This window comes from Mirounga leonina, unplaced genomic scaffold (genome assembly GCF_011800145.1).
Source record: "Mirounga leonina isolate KUSES-001 unplaced genomic scaffold, KU_Mleo_1.0 Mir_92, whole genome shotgun sequence".
In the NCBI taxonomy this organism is placed as follows: domain Eukaryota; kingdom Metazoa; phylum Chordata; class Mammalia; order Carnivora; family Phocidae; genus Mirounga; species Mirounga leonina.
In genome coordinates this window covers 3,029,551-3,045,560 of record NW_023270852.1, presented here as the reverse complement: position 1 = coordinate 3,045,560, position 16,010 = coordinate 3,029,551, and the positions used below count along the sequence as shown (strand labels likewise).

General features: G+C 35.2%; 1 protein-coding gene across 2 annotated transcripts in view; it reads left to right on the top strand.

Moving 5' to 3' along the window:
- The window catches only part of PDE3B (phosphodiesterase 3B), a 166,633-nt gene that overhangs the window by 126,944 nt on the left and 23,679 nt on the right, over window positions 1-16,010 (top strand). Inside the window, exons 6-10 of one of the 2 annotated variants that reach the window (XM_034995396.1) lie at window positions 7,430-7,640; window positions 8,156-8,232; window positions 12,174-12,322; window positions 13,496-13,633; window positions 14,917-14,965. In XM_034995396.1, coding sequence (XP_034851287.1) covers window positions 7,430-7,640; window positions 8,156-8,232; window positions 12,174-12,322; window positions 13,496-13,633; window positions 14,917-14,965 — 624 coding nt within the window. Of the gene's footprint in view, window positions 1-7,429; window positions 7,641-8,155; window positions 8,233-12,173; window positions 12,323-13,495; window positions 13,634-14,853; window positions 14,966-16,010 lie in introns of both variants that reach the window. The other variant, XM_034995395.1, reaches the window with a different exon arrangement.

The window sequence follows — 16,010 nt, the reverse complement described above, 5'->3', positions numbered from 1 at the left end:
AGACTGAAAAAACAGAATATCCAAGGGCTGTAGATAACTGCAAAAGGAATACCAGAAAAAGAAAGCAAGAAGGAAGAAAAAAAATATTTGAGACAGTAATGACTGGGAATTTTCTCAGATTAATATCAGACACCAAACCATAAATCCAGGAAGCTCACAGAACACCAAACAGGATAAATATCAAAATACCTAGGCATAGGGGCGCCTGGGTGGCTCAGTTGATTAAGCGACTGCCTTCGGCTCAGGTCATGATCTTGGAGTCCCGGGATCGAGTCCCGCATCGGGCTCCCTGCTCAGCGGGGAGTCTGCTTCTCCCTCTGACCCTCCTCCCTCTCATGCTCTCTGTCTCATTCTCTCAAATAAATAAAAATAAAATCTTTAAAAAAAAAAAAATACCTAGGCATATTGTTTTCAAGTTACAGAAAAGCAAAGATAAAAAAATCCTTAAAAAGGCCAGTGGGGGTGGGGAACAACTTACCTGTAGAGGAACGAAAATAATAATGACATCAGACTTAACCTTCATAAGCCATTCAAGTGGAGTGAAACATTTAAAGTATTGAGAAGGGGGGAAAAACAACACCAACCTGGAATTCTGTACCCTTTGAAATTCTACCTCAAAAGTGTAGGAGGACTTTCTCAGACAAATAAAAATTGAGGGAACTTGTTGCCAGTAGACTTGACAGACAAGAAATAGTAAACAAGAAATATTAAAAGAAGTTCTTTAAAGAGAAGAAAAGTAATAAAGGTTAGAAACTCAGATCTAAATGAAATGAAATGAAAAATAAAATGAAAAATGCCAACCTGGAATTCTTTATCTAATGAAAATATCTTTTAAAAATTAAAGCAATGTATTTTTTCATATAGACAAAAGCTGATAGAATTTATTGCTGGTAGACCTGCAATACTAAGATTCAGCAAAGGAAGTAGTAGCTTAGGTAGGAGGAAAATGATCCACACTAAAGCATATACTGGCAGGAATGAATGAAAAGCACTAGTAAGCCTAAATACATGGGTGAATATAGTGAATATTGATTTAAAAACACAATAATAACTTCCTTTTAGCATGCGTAATATATGAAGGAGTCAAATATATGGTAACAAGGGCTTATAAAGGGTGGAAGAGGGGTAAATGGATTTAAACTAGTAAAAGTTGTAAAAAGTATAAATTTGAGAGAAAGTAGTACTTCAGAGATGCACATTGTAGTATCCAGAGTGACAACGAAAAGAATGAAAGAAAAAGGTATAAATAAAAAATGAATATAAGAGGTAACATTGGCATGATTTTTTAAAAAACAAACAAAAAATAATCCAAAAGAATCCAGGAAAAGATAAAAGACAAAAAGAAGGAACAACTGGGGTGCCTGGGTGGCTCAGTTGGTTAAGCTACTGCCTTCGGCTCGGGTCATGATCCTGGAGTCCCGGGATCGAGTCCCACATCGGGCTCCCTGCTCAGCAGGGAGTCTGCTTCTCCCTCTGACCCTCCTCCTCTCATGCTCTCTGTCTCTCATTGTCTCTCTCGCAAATAAATAAAATCTTAAAAAAAAAAAAAAAAAAGAAGGAACAACTAAAAAAGAAATAGGAAGATAGTGGATTGAACACTATATCACATTAAACATACACTTTGTGGTTGGAGGGGAGAGGCAGGGATCTGCCAGAGTTGTTAAGCATATTTTTAAAACATCCAGTTTTCAACAAAAAATTGAAAATACACTCCAGTTAAACGACAAAGATTGTCAGGCAGCTAATAATACAAAACTCAAGCATATGCTCTTTACAAGATGCACACTCTAAATCCAAGGATGCAGGTAGGTCTGATCTCAGAGCTATAATATACATGAGTTAAAAATCGACAGAACTGAAGGGAAAATAGAGAAATCCATATTCGTAATTGGAGATTTTAACTCCCCATTCTCATTAGTAGAATAAGCAGACCAAAATATTAGTATAGACAAATGAAAGGTTAGAGCAACATGACTTGACTGACTTGACGTATTTGACTGCAAAACACTACATTCAGCCATCCCAGGATGAATATGTTTTCCAAGAATACACACAAGATGGAGGACAGTAGACCATTTGTTGGACTATGAGACAAGTCTCAATGAGTTTCAAAGTATTAAAACTCTATATAGAGATTGACTTCAGGAACGGCAGAGAGAAGATCTCCTAAACTCACTCCTGCTAAAATCAACAAAAAGGCAAAAAATGAAACTCAGCCATTTCACAACATTGGGAATTAACAAAAGCCTGAGAAAAAACTAGAAGTCCTCTGTATAAGAGAGACTGCTGAGCCTGGGTAAGCCCGTGGGTCCTGTGACATCTTATTTGGGGGCTACCCCATCCCCTCTTTCTCCCTCAGTGGCACTGTTGCTAAAAGCAGGTAACATTGCTACGATCAGGGAGATCTGACCTCTTTTAGAACTCCACTGAGAGTATATAGGAAACTCCTTGTTCCACCTTGAAGCTCCTTGGGAAATCTCTATTCCCCGTGGGTATTTGGACTCAAGAGCTCAGCTCTCTAAAAAACAAACAGAAAACCCAAACCTTGTGCCAGGCAGCATTGTAACTGCGTAAGGCTGTGATTTCAGGGGTGGCAAACAAGAGCTACCTGGGAATTTAAAAGGAAATCCTGGATACTAGTCAATGACCATAGGGAACTTGAGAACGTCTGAGAGATTCCTGGGGAGTCTACAAGGCTGTGCACATGCGTAGGAGAAGGCCCCAGGCACTCACGTGGAGCTGACCTAGAGGCCTCTCACAAGCAGCACGTGAAATCCAAGGCTGTTTCATAAACTAAAGTTTGAAGTGTGTCTTTTTCAACAGATTCTCTTCTACAGTTGACATATAGGCAAGACATTTAAAGAAATCTTTCAGACTCATCATTGATTGACAACAAAATTATTCTGATCCATGGGTGATTTACAGGAAGTCAAGCTTAAAAAATAAATCAAGAACTTAAAGGTAAAACAACAACAACAACAACAACAACTAGCAAAGAACTCAGTGGCTACACAGTCAGAGAAAACAGAATCTACATAATTAGTCCAGGAAAGTCATTCAACAACCAGAAGCAAGAAAACAAACACAAATCAGCAACATAACAAACCTTGGGTGTGGAAGGGATCTGATACCAGAATTGTTAAAATATATTATCTAAAATGTCCAGTTTTCAACAAAAAGATATGAAACATGCAAAGAAACACATTTTTGCCATGTACAAACAAATTTTTGTCAACAGAAAATTTCCCTGAAGGGGCTTGGATTTTGGATTTGGACTTAAATGACTTAAAATCTGCTATTATAAATATGTTTAAAGTACTAGTGGAAACCATATCTAAATTTTTTTTAAGATTTTATTTATTAGAGAGAGCACAACTGGGGGGTGAGGTGGAGGGGCAGAAGGAGAGGGAGAAGCAGGCTCCCCACTGAGCAGGGAGCCTGACATGGGCTTGATCCCAGGACGCTGGGATCATGACCAGACACTTAACTGACTGAGCCACCCAGGCGCTAATATCTACAGTATTTAAGAAGAGTTATGACAACAGTGTCTCATCAAAGAGAATATAAAGAACTAGAAATTATAAAATGAAACTATAAAATAATTTTGATGTTATAAAATAATTGCCACTTCTACTCAATATTAGATTGGAGGTTCTAGCCATAGCAGTCAGGTAAGAAGGGATAAAAGGAATAGGTAAAACTGTATTTGCAGATGACATCATGTATTTATAAAATCTGAAGAAATTCATTAAAGTGTATTACAAACCAATAAACAAGTTTATGAGTATGGCAGGATACAGGATCCCAATGCAAAAATCAATTATATGTCTATATACTAGCAATGAATAATGCAAACTGAAATTAAGAAAATAATTCCATGTAAAGTTAGTATTAAAAAAAATAAAATACTTGGAATAAATTTAACAAAATAGTGTAAGACCTGTATACTGAGAACTGTAAAACATTGTTGAGAGAAACTAAAGGTCTAAATAAATACAAAAATACCCTGTGTTGGTGGATCAGAAAACGTAATATTGTTAAGATGGCAATACTCTCCAAATTGTTCTAGATTTCATGCCATCTTTATTAAGTTCTGAGATGGTTTCTTTGCAGAAATTAACAAGCTGATCGTAAAATTCAAATGGAGGGACGCCTGGGTGGCTCAGTCAGTTAAGTGTCTGCCTTTGGCTCAGGTCATGATCTCCTCTTGGGATTGACCCCATGTCAGCAGAGAGTCTGCTTCTCCCTCTCGCTCTGCTCCTTCCCCCTCAACTCGTGCACTCTCTCTCAAATAAATAAAATCTTAACAAAATAAAATAAAATTCATACGGAAATTCAAGGGACCCAGAATAGCTAAAGCAATTTTTAATAAAAAAGAAGAAATTGGAGGACTCACACTTCCAAATTTAAAACTTATTACCAAGCTATAGTAATCCAGAGTGGTACTGGCATAAGGATATTCCATCTCAGTGGGATAGAATTGAGAGTCTAGAAATAAGTCCTTACATGGTCAACTGATTTTCAACAGCGGTGCCAAGATGATTCAATGGGGAAGAAACAGTGTTTTTAACAAATGGTGTTGAGACAACTGGATATACACAGGAAAAAGAATGAATTTGGAATCCTACCTGTTACCATACTCAAAAATTAATACAAATGCATCATAGACTCAACTGTAAGAGTTAAAGCCCAAAACTAGTAGAAGAAGACAGAAAATTTTTGTGACTTTGGGTGTCGAATACAGCATTCTAATATATGACAGCAAAAGCACAGTTCCTGAATGAGAAAAACTGATAATTGGAATTCATTAAAATTAAAGACATTCGTATTTCTACAGACACCTAAAGAAAGTGAAAAGACACAGGATGGGAGAAAATATTTGCAAATTGTATATTTGATAGTGTCCTGGTATCCAGAATTTACAAAGATGTCCTACAACTCAATAATAAAAAGACAAATGACCTCATTAAAAAAGATATTTCTCCAGAGAAGATACACCAGTGGCCCATACCACACGAAAAGATGTTCAATATCTTTAATCATTAGGGAAATGCACATCAAAACCACACTGACCCAAGACTTCATACCCACTGTGAGGCCTGTAATTTTAAAGACAGACAAGAATGAGTGGTAAAAATGTTCCAACGTGGGAACGCTGACACATTGATGGGAAAGCGAAATGCTTCAACCACTTTGGAAGACAATTTGGCAGTTCAGTACTTGAAGAGAGAAATAAAATTGTGCTATCTTCATGAGTACAATTTTATACGGCCTTGAAAATCGGAGAACTGCAATCATACCCAACTGCCTAGAAATACCTTTTTAAAATGTAAGCAAAGCATAGAAGAAGCATGTATATTTACTGTCTAATTCAGTTTATAAAGTTAGAAAATAAGAGCAAAACTAACCTAAATTGTTAAAAACTGCATACTTACGTGGTATAAATATAGAGGAAGGCAAGAAAAACAATACCATGCAAGTCAAAATATGATTTCCTTTAATGAGAAGACAGGGAGCTAGAAGACGGGGTTTCTGATCTCTGGCCATGCTTTATGTCTTAGTTGAGTGGTGAGCATTCCCATTGTAACTTTTCCATATGTATGTTATATTTCACACTAAAAAAGGTTTAAAATTAAAATGGTGAATCTATATCGTAGAAAGCATTTTTTTAAGGGTTGCTAGGTTTTTCTCTGTTGTATCAAATTTCTACCCTAAGATCATGTTACCCTTTATTCTTAGCCCGTCTGTCAGGATTTTGGACACTCACTAGTATAATTAGAGAGAAGAGGGCTAGAAATTGGAACCTCAGTTTCCGGTTAGTAACTAATCATTATGACAGGCAAGACCCTTCTTGTCTGGTCCTCAGTTTCCTCTTCTGAAACATTAAATGGGCTGGCCAGATTAAAAAAAAAAAAAAAAATCCCATTCAGCTCTAACACTGTATGAAGTTATGGGAGCCTCTCCATAAACCAGTCTGATAGAACAGTAGAGGCAGCTCTGCAAGAAGAAGTATGATCTCCCGGTGATAACTGTGTTAACTAAATCAAGTTTTTAGCCTTTTTTTTTTTTTTCCCCCCACATGGGAAAATGAAAATACTACTTAACTCACAAGATGATGAAAATAACACATTGTATTAAATAAAATAACACATTGTATTCGGGTTCTCCGGAAAACTAATAGAATGTGTGTATATGTATTTACAGAGAGAGAGAGCGAGAGAGGTGGCTTATTTTAAGGAATTGGTTTGCAGGATTGTGAGGGTTAGCAAGTTTGAAATTGGCAGGGCAGGCTGTCCAGCTAGAAATTCTAGGAGAAGTTGGTACTGCAGTCCTGAATCTGAAAGCAGTCTGGAGGCAAAATTCCTTCCTCTTTGGAGAACCTCAGTCTTTTCTTTCAAGGCCTTCAACCAATTGGATGAGGCCCACACACATGAGGAGGGAGAGTAATCTGCTTTACTCAGTTTACTGACTTAAATGTTCATCACCTCTGAAGAACACTTTCACAGCCACATCTAGCCTGGTGCTTGACCAGACAGCTGGACACCGTAGACAGCCTAGCCGAGTGACACATAAAATTAACCATCACACACATACCACTATGCCTGAAAATATCAGAGCTCCTGAATAACTGTTACTTGCTTTCCCCTCTGATTCACACTTTACTTGGATCTTCATTTCCAAATAAAGTTTTAAATCTGCCTACCTTTCTCCAGATATACCCATTCTACCCTGAGTTCAGGGCACTCAGTGAAGGTTTTTGGAGCAAATCAGTAGCATTAGAGATGTATTTCTGAAGCCCTCTGTTTTTTTCATGTTTTAGCAATGAGCACTTGTTTGTATTCTCTACTAGTCACTAGGTTTGTTGAGTTGCAGGGATAGTATCTTTTTCTCCATTGTTAAACCCAGCACATTTTCTACCATATAGGAGGCTCTCAGATATTTGTTAAATGAATGAATGAGCTGGAAAGATATGGATATATTTTTAAAAGGAATCTGATGTTACATTAACATATAATTTTGTCATTGCTCAGCTTGCTTAATGTTGTTAAGAACTTTCGTTCTTCAATAAACTTTGGTAGCAATACTTTTGTTCATGTGGATAATAAGCTGGTAGGGATATAAAATGTGAAAGATAAAGGCCAATGTGAATTAGGAAAATTTGTGCCACACTTTGTACATTTTAGTTACACTGTTAATATCTGTGCCATCTTGCTGCAATATTTATTTCACACTCACTGATGATGACAAATAATGCCTACAATGTCTTGAAGATAGCTCCACGTAGAAATCTCTTTTATCATTTAATTGTAAATACTTTGCTTTCTTTAAAGAAGGAAGTTGTTCTTTTTAAATACACAGAGACAATAAACGCCTATGTGTGCATACATATTTATTTATTGATCTCTTCCCTCTCTTTTAATTTTTTAAGGTGCTTTCCCCAGCCTGAGTCCTGTGAATTCTCCCAGCCATGGACCAGTGTCTCCTGGCTCTCTAACCAGTCGATCACACATAGAATTTCCTGACACTGCCAATTTTCTTACTAAGCCAAGTGTTATTTTACACAGATCTCTGGGCAGTGCACCCAATTCACCAGATACTTATCAGCAACTCAGAAATTCTGATAGCAGTTTGTGTAACAGGTAAGTTTCCCAAATTTTCATTATTTCTATTTAAAAATACGTTACTTTCATAAAATATTACTAGTTTTCTATTTGCTTAAGAAGATTATCTTTATCGAGTAGATTTTATTCTTAACAAACTTTTTCTCATTTTAGTGCTATTACTCATTTTCCAATTAAGTGATATATAGTGGTATTCTATCCATTTCAAGACACCAGTAAATTATGAGAATTATTTTGGTGTATAATACCATACTACCCAGTTCATATGGTGTTTGTTTTCATTTTTCCATTTTTTATCAGTAATAAGTGTTTACTTCAGACCTCAGGGCTGACTTTCAAAATATGTTATTCTCTTCAGGGACACAGGATGCCTTCTAGGATAAAGCCTACCTATTAGGTTTATCGAGAGATTGGACTTGTATGATATTTTGCAGTAGGATCTTGGTTAAAAATTAAGCAGATTTTCTAATTGTATTTAGGCCAAAATTTGCTTCTCATTTGTAAAGGTATATTTCTCTGTTTTATTCTATAAGCTGTGGACATCAAATATTGAAATACGTGTCAACATTCGAATCTGAGTCTGGTGCAGACTGCCATGGTGGAAAGTCAGGTGAGTTTGCAAAAGTCATGTGTGTTTGAATTTCAGAGCAATTTCTGACATTGTTTTAGAAGTTAATAAATGAGTGAGTTTAACTTCAGTTTATCCATCTTTAAAATGAAGATCTAATGTTTTACCTACTTAGGAGATAAGTTGAGGAGTTACTAGGAACAAGTTACAAATAACAGATGGTGAAAGTGTTATTTCACCACATGGGGCCAGCACAATTGGATATTCACTTGTTAAAGGAAGAATTTGGACCCTTACCTTACTGTATACATAAAAAGTAACTCAAAATAGATCACAGACCTAAGTGTAAGAGTTAAAAACTTGAAACTTGTAGAAGAAAATATAGGATATAGTCTTTGTGACCTTGAGTTGAATAAAGCATTCTTAGATACCACACCAAAAGCACAGTCCATGAAAGAAAAGAATGACAAATTGGGCTTCAGCAAAATAAAAATTTTTGCACTTCAAAAGACAACAATAAGAAAATGAAAAGACAGACCACTGATTGAGAGAAAATATTTGGAAATTATATATCTGATTAGGTTTTATATACATAATACATAAAGAACATTTATAATTCATTATTAAGAAGTCAAACAGCTCAAAAAATGGGCAAAAGATGTCACATATTTTGGTCTGAGTCATTTGGTGAAGGATATAAACAAATGGTTAATGAACACATGAAAAGATGAATGACATCATTAGTCATTGCAGAAATGCAAATTAATACTACAGTGAGATAGCACTACACTCAAACTAGACTAACTATAATAAAAAAGACAGACAATACCGAGTGTTAGCAAGGATGCAGAGAAATTAGAACCTTTATGCATTGCTGATAGGAATATAAAATGGTATACCCCTTTGGAAAACATTCTGACAGTTTCTTTAAAAGTTACACATAAATTTACAATATCACCCAGTAATACCATGGCTTAGAATTTATCCATGAGAAAACATATGAGCGCTCAAAGACAAGATTGTGGATGTTATGACATTATTGATGACACTGCAAAACTGGAAATGATCCAAATGTCCATTAACTTGTAAATGGAGAACTATCGTGGTATATCCATACAATGTAATTTTATTTAGCAGTTAAAGGAACAAACTTCTAATACATGACACTGCATGGATAGACTTCAAAACATTATTCTAAGTGAGAGAAGCGGGCTCAAAAGATTTCATATTGTATGATTCTATTTATATGAGATGCTAGAAAAGGTGAATTTATAGGGACAATATCAGAACAGTGATCACCTAGGATGAAAATAGGGATTAACTATAAATAAGCAGGAGGGTACTTTTTGGGGTGATGAGAATATTCTAAAATTGTCATATGGTTGTACAACTCTGTAAATATACTAAAATTGTTGAATTATACACTTAAAATGGGTAGATTTTATAGTATGTTATTACATTATACACACACACACACTTCTTTGGATTGAATGGTATCAGCTGGGAGATTCTCACTTGAGGACTCTCATGTGATTGCAGTCAGATATTGGTACGAGTGACAGTCATCTGAAGGAATGATTGGGCTGAATTTCCAAGATGGGATTACTCATGTATCTGCTGATTATTGACTAGTCCATCTAAATATGATCTCTCTGTGGGCTTCTTCCAGCATGTTTGCTGGATTCCAGGAGAGGAGGAAGTAGAAACTGCCAGTCAAATTAATGGCTCAACCCAGAACAAAGCATTACTTATGCCATATCCTATTAATCAGAGCAGTCACACAGGCTGTCCAGATTCCTGGGGCTTAGGAAATAGATGCAGTGTCTTGTTGGAGGAGCAACAGGAATACATTTCAAAAGAGTGCAAGGGGGGGTAAGACATAGTGTTGTGGCCAACTTCGGAAAGGAAATTATTACATTTATTTCAACTGTTTTTATTACTGTTCTATGTAAGATAGAGTTATTAGAAGTTTGGATCATTAAAATACGTATGGGGCTCAGCCATTTAAACGTCTATCTTCGGCTCAGGTCATGATCTCTGGGTCCTGGGATCGAGCCCCGCATCAGGCTCCCTGCTCATTCGGGAGTCTGCTTCTCCCTCTGTGCTCCTCCCACCCTCTCAAATAAATAAATAAAATCTTTAAAAAATCTTAAAAAAAAACCCGTATTTAATGAACCTCATATGTCATGATGGCTATTTTAGAATATTATTATATATATTTTATTAGTAGTATTGCCTTAACTTACCAAGAGTAGTTGTATATTCTAAATTTCATTTGTTAAATGCTTTTCATTGGGGAAAAAATAATATTTTCCAAAGGATATTTCCTGATCATCATTAGTTAATGATTTTTTAGTATATTCAATTTTAGATTAAGATTTGACTAACATTTATTGATCATTTATTATATGTAACATCTAGTAAAACAGATGTTGTTATCCATATTTTACAGGGGAAAAAGCTTGCCATTATCAAGTACAAAATCAGGATTTGAGCCTAGTTCTTCTGAAACTCAATTCTGATATGTACTCTTAAAAACTCTTTTACCTAGGGGCGCCTGGGTGGCTTAGTCGGTTAAGCATCTGACTCTTGGTTTTGGGTCAGGTCATGATCTCAGCATCGTGAGATCGAGCCCCACGTGCTCAGCATGGAGTCTACTTGAGATTCTGTCCCTCTCCCCTTCTCCCTCCCCCTGCTTGTTGCATGCATGTGCATGCTCTCTCTCAAAATAAGTAAAGTCTTTAAAAAAAAAAAAAAAAACCTTTTACTTAGGAAAACCCCCTACATATTGAAAAGTAAATGAATCATAACTTTATAACTTGATGAGTATTCACACACTTAACATACCTGTGTAACCACCCAGATCAGTAAACTAATAAAATATTACCAGTACCTCAGAATTTCTCCTCATGCCCCATTCCAGGTATACCCTCTAAAGATAACATTTGTCTTGGCTTTCGATACTCATATGTATCAGTTTTGGTATGTTGTTGAACTTTTCATAAAGAACATCACAGATTATGTACTTTTGTGTCTAACTTCCTTCATTCAACATTATATTTTTAAGAATCATCTGTCTTGGGCACCTGGGTGGCTCAGTTGGTTAAGCGACTGCCTTCAGCTCAGGTCATGAACCTGGAGTCCCAGGATCGAGTGCATCGGGCTCCCTGCTCAGTAGGGAGTCTGCTTCTCCCTCTGACCCTCCCCCCTCTCATGCTCTCTCTATCTCATTGTCTCTCTCAAATAAATAAATAAAATCTTAAAAAAAAAAAAAAAGAATCATCTGTCTTGTTGCATGTGGTTGTAGTTAATTCTCTTTGCTCCATAGTGTTCAGTTGTGTGAATATACTACATTTACTTATTCTACTGTTGATGGGTTTTGGGGAAGTTTCCTGTTTATAATATTACCAACAGAATGAATATGATTTTTTTTTTACATGTGAATGAATGCTATTTAGCTACTGGTGCTGCTTCCCTTTTCCATGAGATTTGGGAAAAAAGAGCATTATTAATCACATTGGTAGAGAAATAATTCACAATAAATGATACTGTGTTTTAATTTTTAGATGTTCCTTGATCTCATTCATTTATAATTATGAATCTAGAGTTTTCATAGCCAAAACTCAAACAATTTCAGATGTTGGACATTGCATACATCAAATTGCTAAAAACTTCCTATTGATAGGGACTTACTTTTCCTTTTTTTTTTTTTTTTTAAGATTTTATTTATTTATTTGACAGAGAGCACAAGCAGGGGGAGAGGGGTAGAGGGAGAAGGAGAAGCAGGCTCCCCGCTGGGCAGAGAGCCTGACGTGGGGCTCCATCCCAGGACTCTGAGATCATGACCTGAGCCAAAGACAGATGCTTAACCAATTGAGCCACAGGCACCCCATTTTATATTTTTTTATAAGTAATTTTCCTTATAAAACTATGCATATAGGGCAAGTTTTATTCTTATCATTACTCTATGTATTTTTTGAAAGGTGACGAAGATAGCACCATTCCCTCAAAACAATCATTCAACTGCACAGAAGCGCAGGAAGTGGAAACAGAGAACAGAGACTACAGAAAATTATTTTTGGAAGGTGATAATCACCTAACAGAAGAGGCACAGAATGAACAGCAACCAAATGTAAAAGATAAACTTTCCATATGATTATGTTAAGGTGAAATATAACATTAGTTTAGTACTAGTTTCATTATCTTTGCCCAGAACAAGATTTTTAATATAATAGTACTTTTAAATTTTTTACTGAAAAGTCCTTATATCATATTAAAGAAAACCTTGGGTTAAAAATAATAATTACAGTTGACCGTTGAACAAGGCTGGTATTAGGGGTGCTGACCCTCCCACATGCAGTCAAAAATCCACATATAATTTTTGACTCCCCCAGAACTTAGTTGCTAATGACCTTCAGTTGATCAGAAGTCTTACTGATAGCATAAGCACATATGTCAACACATATTTTGTATATGTATTGTATACTGTATTCTTACAATAAAATAAGCTAGGGCAGAGAATGTGATTAAAAATCCTAAGGATGAGAAAATGCAGGTACTGTATGTGCTGTACTTACAGTATTGGGAGTACTCTATTTACAGCACTGTACTACAGAAAGTCCAGGTATAAGTGGACCTGCATGGTTCAAACTTGTGTTGTTCAATGGTCAATTGTACTTCTGAATCCATCATCCTAGAACAGCAAAGTGCATTCGTTGTAAAACGAACACATGAACATATTTTAGTTTTACAGTAGATATATTACTTTCTATGCTGATATTTTCTTCATTGTATATGTTAAAAGTATGAGGAACAGGTGCACAACACATTAAAAAACAAAATCTACTTACTTAAAATAGCAGTGTTTTGTTCTTAAGTTCCAAATTTAAGCTTTTTAGGGGAAAAATCATCCATTCCTATTGGGAGTTAAACTAGTAATAAATACCAGTATAAGATAGGAGTGTCTTTCTATTATCCTTTGATACCTGTAACTTCTAAAATACAAATAGTGGATTTTAGACTTGTATATAGTGTTTTGGAAAGAAAATATTTTTATTTATAAAACTACTGTGAAGATTAATAAGTCTTCTGATGCCTAGAAGACATTTTTACATTTTTCTGAAGATAGTATTTTACAAAGAGGGGAAATTGGAAGTACAGATTATATTTGAGAATAACTTTTGTTGAAAATAGTATTGACCATTTTTTAATGTTCAGTTTTGAGTGCTCTCATTTAGATGTGGATTTAACAATATTTTTAAAAGGTAAGGTTAAGTTGGTTTGTTTTCTCCCCCTATATGTGCAGATTGAACAGGAAGCATCACTGGATCTGATTTTAATAGAAGATTATGATTCCTTAATAGAAAAGATGAGCAACTGGAATTTTCAAATATTTGAAGTTGTAGAAAAAATGGGAGAGAAATCAGGAAGGATCCTTAGTCAGGTTTGTTTAACATCTCTACTTTTTTTATTTTTTTATTTTTTTTTTAATTTTTTTTTTTAAAGATTTTATTTATTTGACAGAGAGACACAGTGAGAGAGGGAACACAAGCAGAGGGAGTGGGAGAGGGAGAAGCAGGCTTCCCGCTGAGCAGGGAGCCCGATGCAGGTCTTGATCCCAGGACCCTGGGACCATGACCTGAGCCGAAGGCAGACGCTTAATGACTGAGCCACCCAGGCGCCCCTCTACTTTTTTAAATTATAAATTAATTTTTTCTTGAATCTTTATGAAACGCAAAGTCTAAAAACGTGTACTACTGGGTTAAGCACAAGTTCAACATTGTTCGCTGAATTCTTTTTTTCACAAATGAAATTTTCAGTAGAAAATTTGAAAAGAGAAACCTATATACATAAACCCATATATGAAAATAATTATTGTATGTAATATGTTTCATGTAATTTTGTTTGAATAAATGAAAAGTAGTTTTTTGGGCCCATATTAGTGGGATTTAGTTTTACTACAGAATAAAGAGTTACTTTATATTGAGCCCTGCAGTTGAAAGGGACATGAAAGGTGAGCTAGTTCTAACCACTGAAACCTGTGCTTATTTTTTTCACCTGCCCTCCCTGTGCTTTACCCAAGGCCAGATGATTCATTTCATGCTAGAACCGTGGAAAAATAGTTCTTTTCTAACCACCCAGACTCAGGGTTCCCCCTGAGAAATTCATACAACAGCATCAGATTAACCTTCCCAAAATATCACTCTCATTATCTTCAAAATCTTATTTATGAAATGTACAAGCATAAGGATAAATTTTATGGAGGGCATATGGTTTCATCTCATTGAAGTCTTTAGGGACAAAAATGTAATAAATACATTGTTCTGACTTCTGTTAACACCCAGGACTAGAGTAGAATAGATTTCATATGCCCCTTAATAAATTGTAAATAAAAAAGCTAAAGGGAAGAATGGAAAAATTTTAAAACTGGGACATGATATGGTAATCTTCCTTTGGTTTTCAAGGGTTTTAGGGTGATGTCTTCCTTTTTAATGTTTTGAAAAGAATTTCTTGTATCTTGTAAAGAAGTTTTTAATAAATTATTAACTTAAAGACATATATACATGGTAACATTCCCAAATGCAAATCACAAAAACATACTCTACTCAACTACAAATAGAAATTCTGATTTTTAAAGTAAATTTTATTTTAATTGACATTTAGGTTATGTATACCTTATTTCAAGACACTGGCTTATTGGAAATATTTAAAATCCCCACTCTACAGTTCATGAACTATTTTCGTGCATTGGAGAATGGCTACCGAGACATTCCTTGTAAGTATCAGCAGATCTTATTACTTAAGTTCAGATAATACTGGTTTTGAAACTATTATTTTTCCCTTCAGATCTAAACACTTTTTAAATTACATGTTTGGAAAAATTTAAGTAATCTATATGCTGCTACCTAGAGCTAATGGACTACTATTAACATTTTGGTATATTTTCTTACTTATGTTTCATAAAGTGAATCATAATATAGACATATACTGTGCTCTCTCCCTTAATTATTATATGGTGTACAACTTTCTATGTTAATAATTATTCATCTGAGTATCTTTTAAAATGTTTGGTAATTAAGTCAAGAGTGTCAGAAAATTCTTGACTTCAAAATATTTTAAAACTATCCATAGAATTTCTGTTTTTAACGGTGTCCTGACCTGATTAATTGCTAATGGCTATTTGATTTTATGGTAAAATATAATTTGAATTTCATATTAGGAAATGATACAGGTTTCCTTATACATCTATATATTCTACAGTTTCCCTTCATATGGACACGTTATGGGAAATCACTTACATAAACACAGAGCAAATTATTCTTAAATTGGTATAACTCATTAATAATGATGATCCTTAATGTGAGTTATATGTGCTGTAATTTCCACTTACAAAATATGCTTTTTAAAAAGTGACTGCATTTTATAAATAGAATAAACTGATACTTTATTTTTTTTTTAAGATTTATTTATTTATTTGAGAGCGTGAGCACGAGCAGAGGGAAGAGGCAGAGGGAGACGGAGAAGCAGGCTCCCTGCTCAGGACTCCGAGATCATGACCTGAGCTGAAGGCAGATGCTTAACCAACTGAGCCCCCCAGCCTCATTTGAAGTGATACTTTAAAATGGACTTCAAAGGAAGGAGAATGGGGAAAATAAAGAGGCAATAAAGAGTCTTTACTATCAGCTCCAAATAGGATGTTAGAAAAGAGCCTCTGCATCTAACTTTTCTAAACTTTAGTATCCAGGTTTGTAAATGGAAATTACAGTAGTCTCTACTCCATAGATAGCGATGAGATAAGCCATGGAAAGTGCATCTCAGAG